General features: G+C 40.3%; 1 protein-coding gene across 34 annotated transcripts in view; it reads left to right on the forward strand.

Annotated features, from left to right (window-relative positions):
- Window positions 1-25,481, forward strand: part of CACNA1C (calcium voltage-gated channel subunit alpha1 C) — a 488,413-nt gene that overhangs the window by 272,840 nt on the left and 190,092 nt on the right. For all 34 annotated transcript variants that reach the window (XM_071817770.1, XM_071817650.1, XM_071817786.1 and 31 more), the window contains exons 4-5: window positions 11,448-11,587; window positions 20,465-20,604. In XM_071817770.1, coding sequence (XP_071673871.1) covers window positions 11,448-11,587; window positions 20,465-20,604 — 280 coding nt within the window. The remainder of the gene's footprint in view (window positions 1-11,447; window positions 11,588-20,464; window positions 20,605-25,481) is intronic.

The raw sequence follows: 25,481 nt of genomic DNA on the forward strand, positions 1-25,481 counted from the left end.
GTGTGTAACATCTTATTTTCATCGAGTGAACATGAAATCTTTGAAATCCAAGTCCATTTGGTAAAACGCTTGCCAGCCCCACAAGGTAGTCTATCCGACGTAAGAGGAAATGTGGCTGAGTTCTTAGAGATCACTTCACCAGAAGCAACCTCCCAAGTGATGGGTGTCATAAGGATTTGACTGTAACTGATGAACGGGAATTCTGGTTGTGGGTGGGATTTATATTTATTGGGTTTTTTTTTTCAGGCAGCCCAGCTGAAACCTGATTTTCCCTTTAGACAAAGATCCCGCAGCCTGTAATGCTTGCAGGAGATAAAGCCACCCCTGAAGCCAGGGAATGTAGGAAGAATATGCCTTTTTGCAAACTGGCCAGAAGCTAATCAAGCAGAGTTTAATTAAAGAGCATTATAGGATATTAATAACATTCCTGACCTTTCTTTGCCCAGAGACTAATATTTTTCTTAGTTTTTATTTTAAGTTTATCTACATGAGAATAAATATTGTCCTAAGGGTTTATCATAGTAAGAGAAAACACAGGTACACTGGCTGCCTCTCCCCTCTTCTGGCACGAAAATTCATAGCTCACTGTAGCTCTTTACGGACTTTTCACTTGCAAAAAGTGGCATGGGTGCAACATTCATTCCTTATTAATGCCTGAACTTCATTAGAAATCGTTCTTCCTTGTTTTTAGTGAATTAAATGCATTAGCATGCATGAACCCATTTCAGAGCTGTTTCTCTTCTTTCTGTTTTTCCTCCTGCTTGTTTGCCAGTCAGGCTGTTAGAAATCTGAGCATTGTCTGGGAAATTACAGTATGTCAAAGCTTGATTTCATTGAATATTAGAATGAAAAGTTGAGGTATTCTATATGTGATATTTCCCCTCTCTACTGTCTCTAAAGGAAAGTTCTCAGAGTGTTTCAGTGCAGAAATAGCAGGGCATTATGTTTAAACATTTTTACTGAACAAAAATGTTTTTACATTCCCAGATTCATGTGTTTGGCTTGCTTGAAGCAAATCCAACTATTTTGTTATTATGTGACCTTACATTACTCTGCACCCACCCAAGTGCTGCTGTGGGCTTTCTGAGGGTGATCTAGTGTCCTGCAGGCTGAGGTTACACCAACTTGACGCCTTACCGCAGCCTAATGGGATGAAAGGTGGTGATGTTTGGAAAGGTTAATAGTTTGCCCCTTTATTGCTGCAATATGCTCACATATCAGCATGAAACACACACTTGTCTTACAAGAAATCAAAATACATGTTTCAGTCTGATGGCGCGGGGTTAGGGGGGGGGGTGGGCAAGAATCCAAATTTGACTTTCCATCTTCTTGTCCCTGGGTCTACTTCAACATCAGCAGCCACTACAGTGAGGGGTGGCAGAGTGGCTGATGGGAGTTAACCAAGGAACGGAAGAACTGGCATAGAACACCAGGTTGTGTGGGTTTTTTTGGTTAGCCTAAATTAGAAAAGCCTTCTAAAACCTAAAACAATTCTTTTACTTCTCCTTGCCCAGAAGAAATCTTGCTGCTCTGCAGAGCTGCAGCCTTGTGAGCTTCATCTGTTTAAAATGAAGTCAATTTCTGTTCTCTGGGTATTGCACAGGTCGCAGTCCTGTTTTTAATTACCAATTAGACTTCCATTAAGGAAATAAAATGAGTTTTATGTGCTGGTTGTTGAAGGTCCTTATAGCTGCCTCATTTCACGTGCCCTGTCCGTTCAAGCAGCAAGAAATCGAACAGAAACTTACTCAAGGGTAGTATACAAAAACGAAAAAGCTTTGCCCCACAAAAGGAAGGAGAGAAGCTGAGATGAAGAAGCTGCAAGGACTTTTCATTTTCCATTCCCTTCAGTTGTTTTTTTCCTGTCTGTCATGAGCAGTGTGAACAGAATGTTAAATATGCCCTTAAGTTACTCATGGAGAGAAAAGGTCACATGCACATATACACTCCATCCCTTTCTTTCTCTCATGTGTGTGTGTACATCATGTGTTTGTATGAATGTGTATGGAGAGACCCCAACCCTAGAACATTGAACTGTGGGACCAATTATTTGCTTAGAACTTTCAAGAGGGTGAGGTTATAAATAGTCATCAATTCAATTTATTTATAAAGCATTCACTGTCAAGGCGTCACTGCACAAACAATTATAAAAGAATTGTAGTAGATTGAAAACATAAATTAGAGCATCATAAAATGCACGAGAGTGACTGGATTAAGATGCATTTGACAGAAGTGTTTTAAAAGTGGGATTTGATGAGTTCTTCTGGGTGGTCAGTCAAAGAAAAGTCTGTGCTTAGCGGCCCATTAAGAGAAAGATTCAGGGCCAGATTTCTGCAGGCACTCTCTTGTGGTGCTCAGGAGTTGAGGGTAATTCACAGAGGGTCTAAATTTTGCTGGATGTGGCTGTGGTTTCTTGAGGAGTCCATGTTTGCTGACATCTGATCCTGTGCTAGCTGCCCAAATACTTCTTCCTTCGGCTGTTCTCATCTTTCCCCTGCTAGCCATGTCCTCTTCTAAGGACATGTCCTATGTAAAGGACTCATGTCAGAAAGGCAACGCCGGTCATTTTGTCAGCTCAGTACATGGGGGTGCCCCCTTCAAAATGGGTTTCCACCTGCAAGGCAATTTAGGGAAGGTTTCTAATTCTTTAGTGCTACCTGAGGAGTTTTAAAAGGGGAATTCAGCCTGTAGACATTTACTTACCTAGTTAGAGGATAGCACTTTCCATGTTAAAGCTAGCAGTGAAATTCTTCCCAATTTAGCCTATGTTTTAGTCTAACCTGGCATGTACTAGAATTACTCAAAACCTTGTGTGATTAGACCTTTTTGTTGTCGTTTAAAAAAAGCCCTTTTTTAATTTAAAAAAAAAAAAAATTGAGAAAAAAGTTACTTCATTAAATTAAAAGTATAGAATGCAACTTCTCCACACCCCTTATCCATGAGGGGATTGTAAAAACCCTCGGCACACAAAAAGTCTCGTTATGGGCACATTTCCAAAGGAACTCACTATCCACATGTTGAGCTCTGTTATAAATTCAGTCCTTCATTTTGGGACCCAATTTTTGGTGATCTCTTAGAAAAGATGACTCAATACCAACATGAATGTTCTTCAGCATGCCTGTCTGTATGACAACAGTCTAAGCTCATAGGACAGACAAAATACAGTTGTGATAATGTCGATTCCAAGTAATTCAAAAATCATCAGCTCCTGAAATCATGTGACTGATAAATCTGATGGGGACAGGGTTAATTCTTTTAAGTAGTCAGATGCTTGGGGTTCACGTTCATTAAGCTTTGTTCGTACAGTTAAGTGTAGAGACTTGTTGAAAACTAATGTACTGAAAGCACCGATTGTGTAATGATGATCAGAATTAAACAATATAGTGAGAAGAACTTTGTACCTGTGACTTTAGAAACCAGGCCATAGATGGTGCAAAACAGTAAAATCATTAGAACAGTTATTGCTGAGGTCATGTAGCTTGTTTCCAAAAGCAAGCATTCCCATGTATTCTGCTTAGATGATACGCTCTAAAGATGACCTTTTAGAACTGTCCTAATGAGTCAATATTTAATTAGATAGGGATTTTTTTAGAATTCCTCCTAAACCGGGATATATATTTACTGTTCTGCCTGGCAACAAAATGCTCAATATTTAACACTAACATGGTTTTGAGCACAGAAAGATTAGGTTATGCTAGAGTGAACTGGTTTTTAATACTACTAATAAAGAAACATATTAGTAAAATGGAGCACTGAAATGTTTTATGGCTGATAGACTTGTATTTCTCATTGCGTACCTGATTGAGTTCAAACACCTGATTGTGGTGAACAGCCAGTTTCTAACTTATTCGAGTCATTTTGGGAGCTGGATGAGATACGCCTTCTGATGATCTATTAGATGTAGCTGTCATACCGAGGCTGCTCTGATTTAAATGGATGCTTCTGTCCTTAATCAGTGGTTGATAGACGGACAATTGACTGCGGTGTTTCAAATGGTTGTGTTAACCTTGGGAGAAGACACTGGACTGCCTCACTGCCTCTGAAACTGCATAAAGGAAACTAGTAAAAGCTTGCTTCTAGGGGTGTATTTAATTCCTAGGCATGGTGGCAACACACCACCTACCCAGCTTTTAATTTCCATCCAGAGATCCTAAATGAGACTCTCACAGTCATAAACCTTATGCTGTCTTCCCTAATGTTGCTTCCTCTTAGAAGGGTAATCTCGTATTGGTCTGATTGGAATACAAAGTGACAGTTCATTTCCATTTAATCAGCGTAGTGGACCAAAACAGAAGACACTAGGATACAACATTCTTTGCCTCTTCAAAGCTCTTCAGGTTGAAATGCTTGTACATGGCCTGTTTGAATGGCTTCAATTCTTGGTCATGCCAAAGAAAAACTGAACCCATAAAGAACATATTATCTGGATTTAATTAATATACAGGCAGGATCCTATTTTTCTATTTGAGTCCAAAAAAGAAAAAATCTTGAGCAACAATGCCCAAGAGATTTCTGCTACTGATAGCCAAAGACCGTAAAGAAAAATCTTATATGGGTTAGACATTATCTAATCGACACCAGAGTCCAAATTTTAAGTCCAAATGGATGCTTAATCTTTTATATGGATCCAGAAAGGTGCATGCTTGACTGTCTCTGTTGTGGAGAATGAGGTATCCCACTGGGAGTCATTGATGTGCAATGAAAAGGAAATACTGAGTTTTCTAGATTATTCTGGGGACTAGAGGTACATTTAGAGTGATAAAATATGCATACAGAGTCTCAGACAAAAATATAGGTTGAAGGGAACTTCTGTTGGTTTTCTAGTCTAAATTCCAGCTCAAAGCTCTAGTATACGGGTTTCAAAATAATTTTCCTCTCATATTGTGGTGCAAATGATATTGACATGTCAGCCCCTTCTGAAATGTAGGATTTGCAATAATTACATTATTCTGTATAGCTGGAGCCTCTTTCTCCACCTAATGTTAGTAAAAAACGTAGGTGAAATTACGATAAATCAGAACAGTAATTGCATTTATCATCCGTATTTTGATTTGAGTTAATAAGGAACATATGGCTCACTGAAGGGGAAGGTGTGTTTGTACAAGGTATGTAGCACAGGGAATTAACCCCTTGTGCCTTGGCTTTGTATTACAATTGGACTCGGACACAAAATGTAATTCCACTGAACCCATAAATAAATTCAACTTGATCCTTGTCAAAGCGTTGTAAGAAAAATAAGGAGCTTAGACTAGATCCCGCAAGAGAGCTATGCATGAAGGATTGGTTGATTTGCCAAGTCTTGAATACAGGATATGTGTATTGGATCTGTAATCATTCACAACTATTAATGCCCTCTCTTTTATTCATTTCAGTGGAAGTTCTTTAAATGGATCATGGGCATGTTATGAATTATCATAACTTACTGAAGGCTGGCTTGCACTATGTTCCTTTTTTATAATTACTCAGATTAGTGAGAATTCTGCCTTTGTCTGGTTTATTCTTTTAGCATTGAACACCTGTAAAGTAGCTGCACATGAGAGTATCTCCTGTTTACAGGTGTTAGTTAAAAGGTGGTATTTCTGCATCTCTCGGTAGGAATTTAACTCTGCTCATTGTAAAACCTGATGTTGTATAGACACTACCTTTGTTTGAGGCAACGGCAATACTAGTCATATTTGGAAATCTAACCTTTCAGCTGCTCTTCTGACTTCTGTTTACCAATATGGTGAGTTATGTTTAGTTGAATGATAGTCACCTACTTCCTCCTTTGGGCTTCTTTTATCCTTGCCAGGATTGATTTTTGAGAATACTCTTTTAGGGGAAGAGGTGGGACATTGTATTTTAGGACCAGCAGTAACAGTAAATGGAGTTACGTTCAGCAGTGTGCTATCTTATCATCCTTTTCTCTTTGTCAAATAAATGGATATGGCCACTTGTTTCTGCAATGACGGTAATTTTAAGGAGAAGGAAAGACAAAAATCCAAACAGGTTCCATCCTTTAAGTTTCATTCCCTCGTGTGCTTGCGTACTATTTTCACGCATACTTAGCTGGAAATGTCTCCTGAGTAACTGAATATGTTCAGAAGTAACTCAGTGTCAACAAACTTGTGTTAACATCTGCTTTATTGAATTGATCCTTCAAGCGCACACATGTGGGTGGCTCTTCCTTACTGAAGGTCAGAGATATTTAATGCTAACAGTAGCCTTCAGGTCAGCATATTTGCCAAGTGAGAATATCCATATCTTGGATGTGATGATAGGTTGTAATCCAGAAACACAAAACCTTTTTTCATGAAATCTCTGGGCCATTTTTCCCAGTGCTGCAGTTTAGTCTCCCTACCGCCCATCAGAAAAGATTGTTGTCCCTACTAGGAAAAAGTCTGAGTGCTTCCACTCTGACTTGTATCTTTCATAGCCTATTTATGCAGTTAATGCCAAAATATCCTATATGACATGGGTCCTTGAAATATTGCTGTTTTACTTGGAGTACTGAGTATTTGCATTACTGAAGAAATGTATTCTCTTGATGTTTAAGGAAGCACTAGGGAATAATAATGCAGACACTGACGTAACTTGGTCTAAGGTCAAACAGACAGATTCGTAAAGGTTCTAGCTGAGCAGTGCTTGCTGTACATTACTTCAAATATAGAAGATCTAGTTTTTGAAATGTGGCTTGCAACAAACAGAGCAGAATGCAAGCAGAGAGAGACAGCAAAGTTTGAGAAAACCTGTGGTGGCTGAATTTTAGGCCATAAACTGTTTAGACTGGGGTGTATGAGATGTGAGGACCTGATTGTGATCTGAGCCTTAAGTAACTCTTGCAAAGAAAATGTTATAAACATGTAGTACTGCTGGGTGGAAGGGTTTTGGAGAGCTAGGATCCAGATCCAGTGAATCATTGAGGACCATTTCTCAGAAATATCACTCCTCTCCTGATGGGAGAAAAGCCTTATGGCACTCTCCAGTAATTTGTTTGGATTTCCCGTTTTCAGACTCCTTTTATGAATGCAGGATGTCATTAGGTACAGTTCAAAAATTATAAACAAAAACAAACACATGACGTTTTCAGAAGGCACTTGGGATTAGAGGGGTTTTGTACTTAATACAGTAATCCTCTTTTGGAAATATATCTTAGAACCTTAAGAGTAAGTTAATGTTTGTTTCTTCGTTGAGAGGAAGATGATGTATGATCTGTTTCTTGGCAATGTTAGTGCCGGCTAATCCATCAGCTAGGGCAGCTGAGGCTCATGTCCTGTATCTACCCAAGAAAACCAAACCAACCAACCAAACAAACAAACAAAACCCCCAAAAACAAATAAAAACAAAAAAACACACCACCCCAAAAATGAGTGGTAGAGCCAGCCCCAGGATATCTGTGTATGCTTCAGAGACTGGCCAGTTTTCTAAAACTTTTGTCCTTCCTCTTCTTCCACTCATATGTTATGTTTTTCCTCTGGATTTTGAAACATTTTCATCACTATTTCCCAAGCAGGAAGTTCCTGTTTTATAATTCTGCAGCCTGCAATATGCTTCATGTGTCTCAGCTACATCAGCATGGTTCCCATTTCTAAGGCAGAAATGAAAAAACCCTGTTCTGTCTTTCTTACAGCTCCAGAATAAGTTCCCTCACCTTTGATGCTGTGGTTTCGATTTGCGTTTCAAGGGGCAGTGCTGTTGCTCTCTCCTTTCTCTCCTGTGAAAGCAGCGGGCAGATCCCTCCCTCCCTGTCAGCAGGGTGCGCTCTCATAGAGAAATATCAGTATTTTTCTAGCTTGGTTTCTTTTAAAATGGCACCAAAAGGGCTTCTCAGAGGAGTGGGAGTCATGGATACTTTGCAGTGCTATGTCCCTTGGAAGCTTGAAACGCTGGGGCCCAATCTGTCTGACCTGTGAGAGCACAGCTTCAAATGAACAGGCAGAAGTGTAGAAGCCCATTTAGCAGAGGCAACTTAATCATTCTATAGGTGCCAAGGGCAACAGGTCCGCCTTTCCTTTCCAACCTGAGGCCAGGAAGCAGTTGAGTCACGTCTGTGAGTTCACCAGGCAAGGTGGCATCAGAACTGGGACTGCAAACCAGGTTCTCAGGAGCCCTGTTATGCTGCATCACTACTGAGTTATGCTGTGTTCATAAAGACTCTTTAGTTTTATAGTATAAGGAGAAAGGAAACACAAATTAATTATTAGACTTTTCAAATTTTTCTTAAATGTAAGCAGGAGTAGCTTCCTGAAATGGTCTTGGAGTAGCTACACTGTTTGATCTCAGCAGTATTTTTCCTTCAGTTTTAGAACCTGAAATCATTAATTTAAGTGAAGAGGATCATAAAATCTCTCTCGTCTGCTCAGCATTCTGTATCTTATGTTCATTTTAGGGGCTTTTATAGAACTTTATTTTTTATGGATCTTTACACCTTAAGCAGAGAGTTGTAACGAATTTATTCAAACAGCTGGTAGTTGTATATGTGTATATGCATTTATTTATGTATAGGTATATATATTCATGTGTGTGTGTAATATTTTGACATATTATTATGTCAATAACATGGTTCAATAAACAGCATTATTACAATAACAAAACAGGAGTCTTTAGTCTCATAGGCTTCTTTAGAGGCAAAAAGATATGAGGCTTCTAAACCCAACCAAATGGAACCTGTTAGTTGTTGAAATACTGGCTGGTCTGTGCAGTATTAAATATTAAAAAAAAAAAAGTTCCAGAATTTTCGCAAGTACTTGATTTCTTGGACTTTGATTGTATTAGTGCAGGTATTTCAGTGAAATTCATGGAGTGGAATGGCTTTTCTGGCCAGGCAGGCCTGCACAGCACTGTGTCTGCAGAAGCAGCACGGATCCAGACACAGAGCTGGCAGCAGCATTTGTCCCAGGGCGCTGGGAGGTCAAGGACAGCATTTGCTGTTAAATTACTGGGCATGGGGTCAGCTTTAGGCCTTCCTCTTCTCTTGTTCTGCCAGTCTGCTTCAAACTGGACCTGGAGTTATTAAGCAAGAGGGCAGGCTCCTCAACATCCCCTTGATATCAATCTTATTTGTGAACTATTAAGAGACATTTTTGGGAAGGTCTATTTTTTAGGGCCTACAGCATTTTTGCATGAGCCTGTGTCTCTGTTTGCAGAATGAGATGCTGGATTTATTCAGTGCACAGGGCAACCTCAAAGACAGTCTGAATGAGAGAGTTGTCTCGGACCCACTGTGGCTCTTCTAGTGGGAAGGGAAGAGAGCTTGCTTACAACTTTGTAAAGCCTTTTGCTGAAATAGGGAGCAAGACTCAGTAATGGACAGGGTTGCAGCAAGAGAAATCTTTGTTTCCATCCTAAAATACGTTCATTCATCCCTAGTGAGGCCACATCCATCCCAGGCACAACACTCCCAACTCCTATGCTTGGTTCAGAGCAGGTTCTTCCCCTGCAGAGCACATTTCCATCTTCCTCCAGCCTCTACACAGGTTTTACCTTGTCTTTTCAGAGGTAGAACATCACCTCCCAGGTAGAGCTGCCAAGGCTATCTGCATGGGATGACATCTGGCCTTGCACCATTCTGGTAGAGGGATGTAGCAGCAGAAAGGTGCAGGACAATCAAAAAGACACTGCACAGACTTCCATCACACAATCATTTTGTGTTTGGTGGTTGTTTTTTGTGCTTGGTGGTTTTCTGTTTGTTTTTAGGTTTCATGATAGCTTATTTTACTTTACAAATGCGTGAACAGAGTTTGATCATTTGAGTCTGTTTGATTTGTACATCAATTAGTACCCATTCAACTGTCGGCAGCAGTAGAAGGAGAAGGGCTGCCAGGTTAGCCCCTTCTAGGAGTGTGCAAGCCATTATGGAGCTTTTTTCTGTGGCCAAGCCCACATGATGATGGACAAATTCTGTGTGGTGGTTGTGTTCAAAAGCATTATGACTGGTTCAGATAACTACAGAATTATACTTTTTCTTTTTTAGGTAATTCCCATAGTAAGCACTGCAAAATAATACTGCAGGCATTGTGAAAACATTGTCTGAGGGAAAACCACAATATTTTAAAGCGCAAACATGTGCCTGCTACTGTCAGATGGAATTTCTCAGTCATGTAAAATAAAATGTTAATGTAAACATGCAGATGAACTGGAAATTACTTTTTTTGGATCAATGGGTTGCTACTGAGTTGTGATTAATTACCTGGAGCTGAATGGAAGAAGTTCAAATGGGCAGCTGAGTCAAATGATGGAATGATTTTTTTGTGATCCTGCACCTTCTGTATTGCTCTGTCATATGAAAATATCATACGTGCATTCAGCTGGATAGAGGATCAGGGCACTTGCAGGTGGAGCTGAAAATAAAAATGAAGTAGTGACCTTCCTGATTGCCTTGCTGGGTACCCTGTAAGATATGACCAAGAATGCCTAGGCTGTTTTAGTTTATAATTATCTCACATTTTTATTTCTTTAATAGTAACTTTTAATAGCTTACTTTGTAGTTTAGCCTTGCAGGGACCTAATCTCCTTTTGCTGTCATCTAGTTTGCACACATTTTTTTCACACTCAGCTTGCCATGCAGCACTTTGGTAGTGATTACCTAATGCTGTAGTTTCCCTCCTACTCAGATGGAGGTCCCTACCATTTCTGCAATACTGCTGTTGTTATTCGACATTGGGGCCAAAAACCTCAGAGATGAGAGACAGTGAGCCTGTGTACTGACTCCAAAAGCCTGCTTGCTTGTCCTGAATCAGACTGTACTGTCACTGGAAGTGACTTTGTTTGGATGTGCTTAATTGCAGCCTGTATTTCACAAGGACATGTACATTCCTGACGGAATGACTAAAATCCTCCAGTATTAGTCAGCCTGATCTGTAAATCGTTTGTCATCAATATTCAGCCTACCTATTCCCCAGAAACAGAAAAGGGAATCCCAAAGAAGGCACAGTTTGACACACAGAGTCATAGAATGTCCTGAGTTGGAAGACACCCACAAGGATCAAGTCTAACTCCTGTCCCCACACAGGACAACCTCACAATTCACATGACATACACACATCACTCTTGGGAGGGCCCATCTATATTTCTCTGCATCTGTCTCCAGAAGTAGAAAAGGATTGGATGCAGTTCTGATGGCTGACAATATTTGGCAATGTACTCCACAGTGAGATGAGTGTTAGGACATGCCTGTGTTAATCCTCTCCTTCACACAGGCCTATGCAGCGGCTGGTCCCTGCCAAGGCAAGGGCAGCAAATTTCAGAGCCCAACCAAAATTTACTGCCACTGTCCTGTCAGGCTGGCTGCAGACAATGCCAGACTAAGGATAAGGGCCCTGTGGCAAGCCATGCATGTTAGATGTACCGAAGTGACAAGTCAGTGAGTTGGAGGCTGCATGGGTGGACTGTGACAGAAAAAAATGTCCTTATCCACAGTTATCACTCACACTAACCGTTGTCTCTTTTTTTTCTCTTGTCTTCCCCAGGAACGAGTGGAATATCTCTTTCTCATAATTTTTACAGTGGAAGCATTTTTAAAAGTAATAGCATATGGACTTCTCTTTCACCCCAACGCTTACCTCCGCAATGGCTGGAATTTACTAGATTTTATAATTGTGGTAGTAGGGTGAGTACCAGCATTTTGTCTTTGAATGCAAGGTGCACATGGGAACACTGGCAACATTTGTTAGCACGAAGGAGGTACATTACCTATGAATGATGTTAGAGGTTGTTGTCTATCATGTTCCTCCTGCAATCAGCATTTGTCCCTCCTGCGTTAGTCCCCCTACAGACTCTGTGTGTTTTGACAAGTTTTATTGTGTAACCTAAAAATACAGTTAAGTCACTGTTCTTCTGCAGGTGTCTAATTTCAGTGTGTAGCAATGATTTACCTGGAGGTAAGTATTAAAGACTGACAATCCGTTGATATACATATTCTGTCTGGTGTCCCTTGCTGCTTAGTCTTTTCCTAGGCTTTTAGTGGCTTGCAAGATATGGAAATTAAACTGGTCTTTGGGAACACGGATGAAAATAGGAAGCAGTGCAAGACTATTGGATAAAGTCAAATGCCTGATAATACTTAACTGGAAGAAAATCCCTTTGTAAATCTGTATGCACATTAAAAAATATCTAGGTAGGATCCTTTAGTGAAGATTAGAGTTAGATGATAAATAAATTCTGCCATCTTGTGAACTTTTACAGATTTTTCTCATTCTCAAAGATGGATGAAAATATTAAATCTCAGGTTTTCATACTTACAAATAAAAATAAGTTCTTCAGTTCAATTGTGTTGTTCTGCTGGTGATTTCAATACTTTTGATTCTGACACTTGTAATGTTTTAACCTTTTTAAATACTAATTTTACTATTGTAAATCAAATTGCCACTTTGAGCTGAAACCTTTCTAATCCCCTTGTTCCCCTCAGTGTTTTTCAAGCTTGGCATTTAGTTTGTTTGAGCAAAAGCAAAATAAAACACCTTCTGCTTTTTATACCTAAGGGTAACAGATAAGGGAGTTTAATTGTGGTTGTTGAAGGGAAGAGGTTGAAGGATAAACTATCCCTGAAGACAAAGAGAATAAGTATTTCTTTGCCTGAGTAATTTGTCCCATCCTCCCACTACTCCATTGTTAGAGAGTTTCATCGCCCACAAAAACTTAGTCTTTTTACCTCTTTACCAAGGAAATCATGTGTCAGCTCCTAGGGAAAATGTTAAAAGGGACACTCTGACATCAAAAACCCCTCCTTATTTCTACTCCAAACCAAAGTCCATCTAGTTCCTTGACTTTTTTTGTGGTGGCTCAAAAAAAATTATGTTAGCAAACTGCTGTGTACTACCCAATTCCTCCCACTTTCCATCATGGAATCATAGAATCACTTTGGTTGGAAGAGACCCTCAAGATCATCAGGTCCAACCATTAACATAACTCTAGCACTAAACTATGTACCTAAGAACCTCATCTGCACGTCTTTAAAACACCTCCAGGGCTGGTGACTTAACCACTTCCCTGGGCAGCCTGTTCCAGTGCTGGACAACCCTTTCTGTGAATGATTTTTTCCTAATATCCAATCTAAACCTCCCCTGGCACAACCTGAGGCCATTTCTTATTGTCCTATCACTGGCTACTTGGGAGAAGAGACCAACCCCCTCCATGCTGCAACGTCCTTTCAGGTAGTTGTAGACAGCGATAAGGTCTCCCCTCAGCCTCCTTTTCTCCAGGCTAAACAGCCCCAGTTCCCTCAGCCTCCCCTTATCAGACTTGTGCTCCAGACCCCTCAGCAGCCCCATCGCCCTTCTCTGAACTCTCTCCAGCACCTCAATGGCTTTCTTGTAGTGAGGGGCCCAAAACTGAATGCAGTATTTGAGGTGGGGCCTCACCAGCGCTGAATACAGTGGGACAATCACTTCCCTAGTCTTACTGGCCACACTATTCCTGATACAAGCCCAAGATGCTGTTGGCCTTTTTGGCCACCTGGGCACACTGCTGGCTCATGTTCGTCTGGCTCTCAACCAGCACCTCCAGGTCCTTTTCTGCCAGGCAGCTTTCCAGCCACTCTTCCCTGAGCCTGCAGTGCTGCCTGGGGTTGTGACCCAAGTGCAGGACCCAGCACTTGGCCTTGTTGAACCTCATACAATTGGCTTCAATCCAACGATCCAGCCTGTGCAGATCCCTCTGTAGAGCCTTCCGACCCTCCAGCAGATCAACACTCCCACCCAACTTGGTGTTGTTTGCAGACTTACTGAGGGTGCGCTTGATCCCCTCATCCATATAATTGATAAAGAGATTAAACAGAACTGACCCCAATACTGAGCGGTGGGGATCACCACTTGTGACCGGCCTCCAAATGGATCTGGTTCCATTCACCAGAACTCTTTGGGCTCAGCCATCCAGTCAGTATTTTATCCAGCAAAGACTAGAGACATCCAGGCCATCAGCTGCCAGCTTCTCCAGCTTCTGCTGTGGGAAACAATGTTAAAGTCTTTACTGAAGTCTAAGTACACAACATCCACAGCCTTTTCCTCATCCACTAGGCAGGTCACCTTGCCATAGAAGAAGATCAGGCTGGTCAAGCAAGACCTGTCTTTCAGGGAAAAGTGGGTGGAATGAGAATTCCCAGTAAGGAGAAGGGAGGACAAACTGGAACCTATTCTTAGTTCCAAGACCTCTCTGCCTCCATATGGACATAACGCTTCTCCTTATGGCAGTGCCTGGTTGTCTTTCTCCTTCATTCCTACTGGCAGCCAGAGGATCCCACAGGAAATTAGTAATTGGAAAATCCCCAACCCCTTCACTGGCATTGATGCCCAATTCTGTAGCTGGTTCTGCATTTGAATGCCCTTAGCTATCTCACCTGCTTGGGAAGTGCATAAGTTGAAGAACAATTGGAGAACAAAAGTCCTGTGAATATATTACAATTATTCCTTTTTCATTTTTATGAGAGAGAAACTTTTTAAAGGGAGGACACATTACCTCTTCTTCCATTGGAATATGAAAGAGCGGGGCTCCAGAAATCAGAGGGCAGCATTACGTCTAATTTAACTACAGTCCTTTTCAGTTTTTCTAATAGGATAGTTAATCAGCAAGATGGTGTTCAGCCTGAAATTAATTCCCTTGCCAATGACAGAAGCTGTGGCTCTCAGCTTGTCTATCCGTTCTTGCCTCCAGCAGCTCTCAGTCACTAGATGGGGAACAAAAAAATGTAACTGGGGAGGGATTACACGAGTATAATAAACATGGCCAAGACCCCAAGGTCTCTGTTAAATAGTAACAATCTCAAGTGACGGATTCCACTTCAAGGCCAGATGGGTTCCTTTGATGTTTATCTGTTTAAATGCACTCTACAGTACGGCAGCCTAGGCTGGTGTGCTGCTTTTTTCTCTCTACAACCCCTCTGCAAAATGTATATGGTGATACCGTCTGTTCCTGTTCTGCCCTATCTTCTTTTCCTAGGGGCAGTCTGAAACCCCTCAATTATATTATGTTTAAATTTCAGCGCATTTGAACATTTTGTCAAGGAGGAAGTCCCGTAAAAAAGGTTTAAAATAAATTTTAGAGAGAGAGAAAGAGGAGGAAGAAAGCAAGTGCTGGTAACATTTCATTTTGGTGCCTTTTTCTGTCTGTTGATGGAGCTATTGGAGAAAGCTGAGTAGTTTAGATACAGCTGTAGCACTGGCCAGAGGGATTTATTTGGTATGTGGGGCAAATTATGGTGTGGGACACATATTGGAAGCATCAAGACCACACCACCACCACCCCCCCCCCCCCCCCCCAAAAAAAAAGTGGTAATTCTCATTTGTGCTTGTTCTACCTTAGGAATCGTCTTCATTTCCAATGATGATTGCCCTTGCTACAAAAATTTGAAAGGTTAGGTAGGAAGTACTTCTTCAAGTAATGTTAAAATTTAAAGGAGAAAAAAAAAAAGTGGTTTAGATAATTCGTTTGTCTCTAAATCCACGTAGTGTATGATGCTTGCCCCTTATGTCTTGAAGAGATAATACAGCACAGCTAGCTGTCTTCCTTTGTGTTAAAACATACAGGTCAATAGAGTAAGAGGAAAATGGACATGTGTAGCACCAAGCATAAATTCTAGAGGGAAGTCTCGGTTTTTATAAAAATTCATATAACAGTGTGCCTCTATACTTTTCCCTGCCTTCTGAAGATAGATCCCCTGGTATCCAGAGGGATTTTACAGTCAGTGGTTCTAACAAGGCCATAGGAGTACACAGCAACAGAGGGGAGCACTGAACACAACTACTATGGTTTCTAGAGAAAGGATGCACTTCACACCTGTAGGCATTTAACAGCTTATCATTCCTGCAGTGTGGGAGATCTGCTTATTCATCAGCTAGGTCTTTTAAAGCTTGACTCTAGCTTATCTTTAAATAGCCTATGACCCTGCTATAGCAGCACCATTAAATGCTGCTTTGAAGAAAAATGGGGGGGATCTCAATCAGAGGCTCTGTGGATAAGAACATTATTAGTTAAGAGTAGCGATCTCACCCCTAAGCTGCCTAATGAGGCACAACCCACAAACACTAATGGGTAGTCAAATTGTTTTCTGCTTCCTTCAGTTTTACTGTTCTTCTTTCAAAAAACATTAAAACTTTCAGATATAACAGTGATGTCCTCTAATATTAGGCCGTTAGAGGAAATCTCTCTTGAGAGAAGACCAACTTGAAAATGTTGTGCTAGAAGGATATCTGTCTTTCCTGGCAGTGCCATGGTTTGTCTGCCAAGCACAGTCATTCTCCAAGGACCCACAGCTTCTGCCAGGAAACAAGAAACAGAAAATTAATTTGAAAGGCAGTCTAACTTGGGAAGGTAAGCGGTGAAGGTATTTGGAAAGGGTCTGAAATTCAGAGCAGACTGGAAAATGTGGTCACAGTACATGTCTTTCTCAAGACTTGTGGGGAGTTTCTAAAGGGCCCACACAAACACTTTCAGAATCACGAATCACAGGTGAACTGTAAAACACTTCGAAAAAAAATAATTGTATTTTACTGTTTATACCTGTGAGGATTCTTTCAGCCATGTTTCTCTGCTGATTTTTCACCTTAGAAATATCAAGCACTCTGTTTTTTCTATATATTCTGGAGGCCCTTGACAAGTTTTTTTTGTTTGTTTGTTTGTTTGTTTTTTTGTGCTATAAAAATCCGTGTGTCCTCTCCACAGAGGAAGAGATGAAGAGCTGTAGAACAGGTTACAGCCTTATCATGCTGCTGTTGGGCTCATCTAGCAAAGCAAAAACCTTTTGGATATTTCAGATGTCAAAAGGGAAACAGAAATATATAAAAAAGATAAACAGTGAAGCTGCTTCATACTTAACAACTAAACATTAAAAAAATAAAATAAAATAAAAGAGTGTGTCCATACATGCATGAGTGTGATATAAATTTTCCGCTTTATAGTCTGTGTCTGTCAGGTGATTTTAGTTTAGGTGTAGTCATGTCATAAGTGAAACTCAGAAATCAAGATGCTGTTAATTGTGCTTCATCAGTGGAAAGCACTATATGCAAATGAAAATGGAGCATGAATTTAGACTGGCAGAAGGTAGTTAGCTAGAAGAAAATAAGATTGATTTCTATATTAGTTTTCTGAAAAAATGTGAGATTTTCAGCAGCCACAAGAGATTATCCCTCTTTCGTTTTCATACTATCCATACTTTGATTTCTCTGTCAGTGTAATATTCTCTCACATGATGCTTGGTGCATGCATTTCAGCTAACTCACCTGTTGAGAGGAGAAGGAAAGAACTGCACCTCTCTCCACCATACCTTCTGTCAACTTTTCCCAGAGGTTTAAATCAAAGAGCAGATTTTCCCTTGTAAATATAGGGTAGAAAGACTCTGGCCTCATGTTTTATGTCAGTATCTTAATATCTGTAGTGCTTATAGAAACTACAAACTGTATATGGGTTGTGGGTTTTTTCCTAATGGAGAGTAATGAAATGAACTGCCAGAAGTCTTATCTTTCTTTTGCATCTTATTGTTGGTGCTCTTTCTGAACAGAACACTTTTTCACCCTCTCCTCTGGGACATAAGAATTTACAGGCAGTTGAAGCCTCCAAATCATAGATGTCTGCCAATGTGCTAACTCAGGAGGTGATAGGGACAAGGAAATAGGATTGGCATGATGTACTGTCAGTTTGAAGAGTTGAACAGAGATTCAGTAGGCCAGATTGGGCACAGTCCCCAATAGAAAAGGGGCAAGAGAGTGAAATAAATGAGAGAAATAAAAAGTTGTATTGCATTAGTAAAACAAGGATTAATACAGGGTAGATATTAAGCACAGAGTAAATTCGTTAAAGCAGGACTAGCAGGAGTAATGCAGTTAAAGTTTAAATGTAGGTTTTTAAATGAGGAGCAGTAGGAATTACTGTAAATTGCTCCTGAAGTACAGAACGCTGGTGGCTCTGGGTACCTCAGGGTAGCACGTTTAGCACGTCAATGCTGGAGCACACCAACGTGGTCAACTGGCCTGCAGTGGAGTTGCATTAGTCTGAGGAGGGAGGATCTTGCTCCAGTGGAGTGACCTGTCCTACTCGTAGAGTTTCTGCTCATCCTGAATTAATTTAGGGCAGGTATAGCTTTTCCCAGGATGCAGAATTCTAGAGGGGCCTATGGTTTGCTCATTGTAGGAGTGGCAGGAGAAATGCCCTTGGTGCCAGCTGCCAAGAGATGCTGCTTGGTAAAACATGAGACCAGTGAAAATGGGGACCAGCAGAATGGACCCACAGTTTTGGATGGTTTCTGACTCAGAGTTCCTTGAGTTTCTTGTCTTCAACATGGCAAGAGAACTGAAAAACATCATAAGAAACCTTTTGCAGTGAATTATTTTTCCTCCAGAGGATCCCAGGAGACTGGGACTGTTGTATAGGTATGTCACTCATCATCTAGTATGGGAATTGTGTTGACTAGGAAGATAGAAACATTTGAATAAGAAATAAGGCATGTTTCTAGAGCTTAATCACTAGCTTACTGAAAATACATTAGCCCAAATTTGACCTACAGTGTTTCTATTATGAAGACCAGCAGAAAATTGCAACTGTATAATTTGTGTACACAGCTCAAGAAATACATACATTCCAATAATTCAGTTTCTTTACATCAGCCCTTGTTTATCTCTCTCTGTGATATCTGCAGTCAATGCTGTACTTCTCTTAGGCTCTGGTTTTGTCTTCTCTGCATCCTGCTTCTCAGTCTGCAACACCTACAAGCTCAGCATCCAGCCTCCCCACACACAGTTTTTCCCACGCTTGTTACCTAGTTGTTAAATCTTTCTGCAGTGCTTGAAGTTGAGGCTTTGAATACATCCAGTTAGGAGTTCCTCAGTCACAGCTGACAGGTTTTGTAAGACTCTTCATATGAAATTTTTTAAAAGTTGCTTCAGAAGCTAATTTTGCATTTGCACTCCCCTAATCCATGTTTTTGTGTGGATTTGGTGCTGGGGAAATGTGTTGGCTTAGATACTTCAGTAAATGAATCCTCCTTTTTGTATTCAGGGCAAGCTCTGTATGTTTGTGACCCTATCAGTAGGTTTTAACTGCAGACTGCAGGCACTGGAACTCCTTGTAAAGAGATCAGGCAGCTCACTTTCTGCTTGATAGGCAGTTTGGGAGTTCTCTGTGGAATACATCAGAACAGGCAGATGAGATCCCAACAGAAGCCCTGCAGACTGCAAAATCTGAGAGAGAAATCAGTCAGTGCTGAATTGAGGCTGCTCCAACTAGGCTGTTTCTGATATCCCAGGTGGCTATTTTAAAGTTGTCTCTGGCACCTTCATGGTACGCTATGGGCCATGAGTCTCTACCAGTCACAGGCAAGCTTTTTCTACAGACCACCGAACATCCACTTACACTGGAACAGCTTTTAACCTGTACTGAATTTGGCTGGCTTCAAGCTGACGACTTCAAGGCTGAGAGCAATGTAATTAGTAAATTCATGAGAAATCTGTCTTCCCCCAAAGGTACTAATGTTTTACCAGAAAAATGGAAGCACTTCCTGAAAGCTAATTTATTAAATCAAGTTCTTATTAATACATAGTGTGAGCCTTCAGCTCTCTCACAGAAGAACATTGTCTTTTCTGCTTTGCTCTGCCTTTTCAAATGTGTTCTGAGTGAGACATCTTCTCCTTAAAGCAGCTACTCCTACTAGGCAAGATAAAGCATTAAGATTAGTATAATAAAACATTCTAATAATAAGACTCCTACAGTTTTGCGCTTCCCCTAGCCAATGCATCAGGAGATTTACAAATGGGTACACCAGCCCGTTATCTGAACATACTCCCTTATCGAAAAATTTGCACCTTGAAGGATCCCTGAGTTTTATACCTGCAGTGACCTTGGTGGATCTTAACTTCTTGTAAAACAAATGACAGACAATTAATGACTGGATTATTTATGAATGGTGATTTTTTTCTGCCTGCAAGTTGAATTGTTGGTTAATAAAGATAGCAAAATATTGGCAGCAGAAAGGGCAAAACATAAAATTTACGCTTTCTAGCCTTTCCACTCAACTCCTGCTGGGTTTGTCCAGACCATCTGGTAAGCACAGCCTGGGGGCTGCCTTTGAAATCTCACCCAGTTGCTCTGCTGTTGATGACCCGTTAAAATGGGCACAAGACATTGCTAAAATGGCCCTTTTGAGGCACCCGGCATGCCCCAGCACACGGGGCAGGGAACACACCTCCATGTGCCACCAGGCAGGCTGCTCGCAGTGGGTAGCCTATAGCTGCTGCAAGGAACCATTAGGCTGAAGGAGGAGCACATCGTGTTTATGTCTGCTCCAGAAACAAGTGTTTTGCAAATGGTATAGACATCACCATTAAGCTGTTGCATATGGGAAAAGTCTGCCTCTCCTCCACCATATGTCAATGTCGACCAAGATGTGTGACACCCTTCGCAGGTTTGTGAGATAGTTTGGGTGATATGATGACGATGATCTCTGTTCCTGTTTAGCCCAAGCCTGGCTGTCTGCCTACAGATTGTTTCTTCTTTCTTTTTGCAGGCTTTTTAGTGCAATTTTAGAACAAGCAACCAAAGCAGATGGGGGGAATTCAATAGGAGGAAAAGGTGCCGGATTCGATGTTAAAGCACTGCGGGCTTTCCGAGTATTACGTCCATTACGACTGGTGTCTGGAGTTCCTAGTAAGTAACATGATTGTTTTTATTTTATTTTATGTATGTCTGCTGTGTGGCGTGGAGAAGTGATTTGTGTAACAATTTTGAAGATGGAGAGTGATGCAGATTATTTTTCATGTGTGTGGGAGGCCTTTTTTCAAATTAATGTGTATTCATTATAAACATGATATTAATCAAAGGATGACCAAACCAGAGCTGAAGGGGAGCGGAAGTTTCATAGTATGTCTATCTTATTGTGCAACCTTTGTAAACAAAGAAATTGGGGGATCCAAGTTTTTCATTATTTCAAGCAAAAGATCCTTTAAATATTTGTGAAGTCACAGTGCATTGTTGGTAGTAAAAACACGTGACCTTGAGAGAAATGCTGTATGGTCATTTGTGTTGATTTCAGAAGGAGAGGAGCTTTTTCATTAAAATTGAATTTTCTTCTTTGCATGTAATGTTCTGATCAAGAGCGCTGGGAACAATTTAGAACCAACAGGACATAGGGCAATGACACAGTCGCGTTCTCTGTTAGTCTTATTTACTTAAATTATTTGTAATGCCTCTGAGAAAGTCCTCAAGCAGCTTTTGATAGTCTAACATCCGTTTTCTTATTTAAAAAGAAGGTATGAGTAACTGCAAGTCTGGTAATTCTATTGTGGAGGTGGAATATGGACATCACAGTATGGGAACGTTGTATCATTTGGCTTGAGAGTTTGTCACTGCTGGGTCCCACTGGTCTTTTTGAAAAAGGGTCAGTTGAAAGTTGTCATTATTTTCCAATGAGAGATGTAGTCAGCTGGAAAGGAGTTAAACTTTTCCAGAATAGCTGTGGAGAGAGCTTTACTTATTTTTACTTGGGGAGCTTGCTAGTTTGATACCTAAAAGTACTTCTAACCTTAGTCATTCAAAAACCTTGAGCCAAGTTACCATAAACTTTGTGAGATTAGCTTCAAAATTATTACTTATTTATTTGGGCGGGGGGGGTGGGGAGGGAGAAGGGAAGCGAGGTTCTTTCTTTTTGGCTTTTCTGACCCACTGGGTTGTATTAGAGCCATGTTTGCAGGCTTTTCTTTTCTTTCATAAAAGAGTAGAAACTTTTTAAATGAAAGATGAGAATGTCTGTTGGAGGAGCTGAAACACTGATAAAAGCAAGAAATATTAGGCAACTGACAACACTATTAATTTGGGTTCACAAAAAGCCATGTTTGATAACCTGTCTGCTAGGCTTCAGCTTGTGCCTGACTTGGGGTTACTTTGGGCATCTATGGGTGAGTAGAAAATATTGAAAAGTAAATGCTGTCTGTTAGGCAACTAAGGACCTTCCCCTCTGATACAAATCTAACATCCACTATTCTTGCTGCCTCTGTTAGGTATTACTGCAGGGGATGGTTTCATACAGATATGTGTACCATGCAGTACCTTCAGTTCACGCAGACCGCAGTGGCCAGATTTGTCTCACAAAGTCTTCAGTCTGCACTGACACTCATTTAATTACTGGCTGTAAATTAAAGTTTTGTTGTTTTTCCCTAGTCCTTCTCTGATCTAAGACTTCTTCTGGCACTTTCTAGTTGTGTGCCCAATGTATGGCAAGGGGAAGATACTTGAATTTAAACATTTATGAACTGGAGCCTTCTTGGTGAGATACAACTTAAGCTGGGGCATGTCCCAAGAGTTGTTCTGGCATAGGCTGAGCTTAACTGTGCTTATAGTTCTCACTGTTCTGGAGAACAACGCGTGTTTCCCAAGACAAAGTATTTGTTACTACTGTTACTACTACAAGTCTCTTGACTAGTTCTCTTAGGAAACTAGAGGAAGCTGTGGGAACAAAATCTGACACAGTTCATATCCCTATGCATTTCTGATCCCAGCATAGACTAATAGCACTTGTGTGGATTTTCTCGTTAATAAAAGTAGTTAATTTGCACCAGAACAGAGCCAGGGATCCTGGTGCATACAAGCAAATATTTGGTCTAGACAACGAAATGCCCATCCACTGTGAAGCAGGCAAACCATCAACTTGACCAGACAGACATTCTCCATTAGTCTTTATGGTTCTAAGGACCTCTTTATTGAACCAGGCGTCTTTGGGGCTGATGTGGCTTTTAGAAAGCCTACCGAGGTCTGCAGCTAATACAACCTCAGTCTTCACTGTGCATTTTTGTAATGTACAAATGCCTGTTGATTGGCCTAGATAGATACTATTACATCCATATGTATTAGAGCGTAACTTTTCTCATGAGGCCCTTTAGATAAGATTGCCTAAGCCAACCATAAATAGTACATTACAGGATTACATTGTTACATAATAAGTTAGTGCAGAGATTTAGAAGTCAAATCTCTGGGTCTTGTTCAAGTTCTGTCCCTAGGACGTTATAAAGAGTGCGTGAGTTACCAACATTGTATTTGCTGGTTTTTGCCATGCATAAAAAAATGCCTTTTGCTTCCTTTCCCCTTCCAAAATGTAGTAGACTTTTCCACTGTGAGGAGATGACCCACACAGATTTGTCCTAAAATTGCATGTATGTAATGTGCACTGCAGTTTCTTCTCAACAGACTCTGTAAGTGTATGGAAGCAGCATCTCATTATTAAGAGGAGATCCTCCAGGTTATTGGCAGCTGCCTTCTGCTTGGGAGGCTCAACATCTGCTGCTTGGCTTGAGGTCCAGATCTAACAACCACTATTTGGGAAAACAACAACAACAGCAACAAAAACAACAACGAAAACCAAACCAAACCGAAACAAAAAACCAAAGCAGTATAAAGTGCAATGATTCTTATAAACTAAATTCATGAAGCATGTGGTGAATTTTTGCATGCAAATCTTAAACTAACCAGGACTGGGGTTGAGAAATAGGTTGTCTGAGGTGGAGAGTTTGGCTTGCAGCATGGAATAATTTTTTTCTGAGTTGAAAGGAGTTTGTGTGGATTTTTTTCACTCTGACTCAATCTATAGAAAATAATCCAATTTAAGAGGTACATATTTTGTATTCAATGTTGAGCATTTAAAGACCTGTTTCAGAATACAGAGAGTTTCCATATAGGTATGATTAAAAGTAGGGGAAAAACATATGAATTGCCCTCTGAAGTAAATTACTAGTGTCTGCATTTTGCAGATGGAGAGACTAAAGCAAAAGTTCAAGGTTTAACACTTTCAGAATTCTAATTGGTTAATAATGGCTGCCAGTACTAGACACCTGGGTCAACATGACTATCTGAAAGCTTCAGATAAACAGAGGACATTGACCTCAGAGCTGAGAATCCCTTTCCTCTGAGTCCCATCCATGCTTAGTTCCTGGGATTTGTCTGTCCCTTGCTAGAAAACATCTCATCTGTCTAGTGAAGGACTCAAGGACCATTCATCCGCAAGTAAAGTTGGTGCACCCATAGGCAGACAAGCAAAGGTACCTTTGACAATCTTCGTTAGGATTGAAATGTCCCAGGCCCAGAATTACTTTATTGCCTCCTGAAATCAAAAGGGTTGGAGGTCGTGAAACCAACAAATCCTGAAGATTATGTCTGGGTGACTGTCATTGGCAGATGAATATTTCATATTCTTTAAGAGAACAGATTCTTTGTGGTTCTATGGACGTTCACAAGACCACTTGTCATAAGGAAGGAGATAGAAATTTTGTTTAAATGGTGAGACAGACTTTTTTTTACCCATGTCACAAAACAATTGTAGCGTCATGGAAGCAACCTTCAAAGTTACATCATTTAATGTATTTGAGTTCCAATTAAACCTTCAAAAATTGGTGCTATGTATTTATACATTTCCAAGCAGTGCAATAGGGATTGATTGGTGGGTTTTGTTGTTTTGTTTTTTTGGTTGATTGGTTTGGTTTTTTTTGGTGGGGGGGGGGAGGATGGTTGTTGTGTGGCTTTGGTTGTGTTTTTTTTGTTGAGTTCGTTTGTTTGGTTTTGTGTGTATGTGTTTGTGATTTGGTTGGTTGGTGGTTTTTAGAGGGGGTTAAAAAAGGTTGTTTGAGTTTCTTTCTTGAAAACTTTTTTGGAGCACCTTCTTTGTGAATAAAGTGAAATTTAAAAGGGATAATTAAGCAAACCATTTTTATTGTTATTACTATTATTTCTAACTCTTTTTGAAATCATATTGCTTCTGGAAAAATGAGCCACTCCCAGTCTGTTTATCCTGGTATTAATTTGTAAGTTAATGGTGAATATTTGCAAATGCACACAGACTATTTAGGTTGCAGTGATAAGTCACTTTTGCAAATTAAACATAAGCACTGTATGTCATTGATACAAGGGCCAGACTTCAGTGTTCAGCTATTGTTACTGGCATACTAACCTATTTCTTGTACTACATACTGTATTTCAGTTTCTGAAATAACTTTACTGCTGGTGTATCAAAGCATTCTCCTTGTGAAAAAAACAAGCACAAACCCCAAAAATTTCACATGTGCATTAAAACACCCATCTTAATGTAGCATTAAGATCAATATATTTGTTTCAGAAATGAGAAAGAAGGAAAACTATTCCCTTGACAGACGTAAGTAGGCAAGTGCGAAATCAGCATGTATACCAAAACTTAATCGCTTTAGTGTCTTGGAAACTGTCACCTAGTATCTTGTTTGACAGGAGTAAAGCATTGCAAAGCTTCCTAGGGTCAGAATCAAGTTAGCCCTTTTGTGTTAAGAGTTTTCTGTTGATTAGTCTTCTATCTCCGTTTTACATTATTAAACATTTTAAAACTCGTTTTCAATATTTTGTGCTTAAGAAGGGCAAAAAGAAACATCCAATTCAGTACCAAAGAAGCATAATCCAATTAAAAAAGAAAATCACCCCTGACTATTGGAAAAGGCAACCAGTTACTCCTATGCATGCAAGTTCATGCCTATTTAACTTATTAAATTCCATTTCTATCTCCCTTATTCATGCTG

Source organism: Patagioenas fasciata, chromosome 1 (assembly GCF_037038585.1).
Source record: "Patagioenas fasciata isolate bPatFas1 chromosome 1, bPatFas1.hap1, whole genome shotgun sequence".
NCBI classification, from domain to species: domain Eukaryota; kingdom Metazoa; phylum Chordata; class Aves; order Columbiformes; family Columbidae; genus Patagioenas; species Patagioenas fasciata.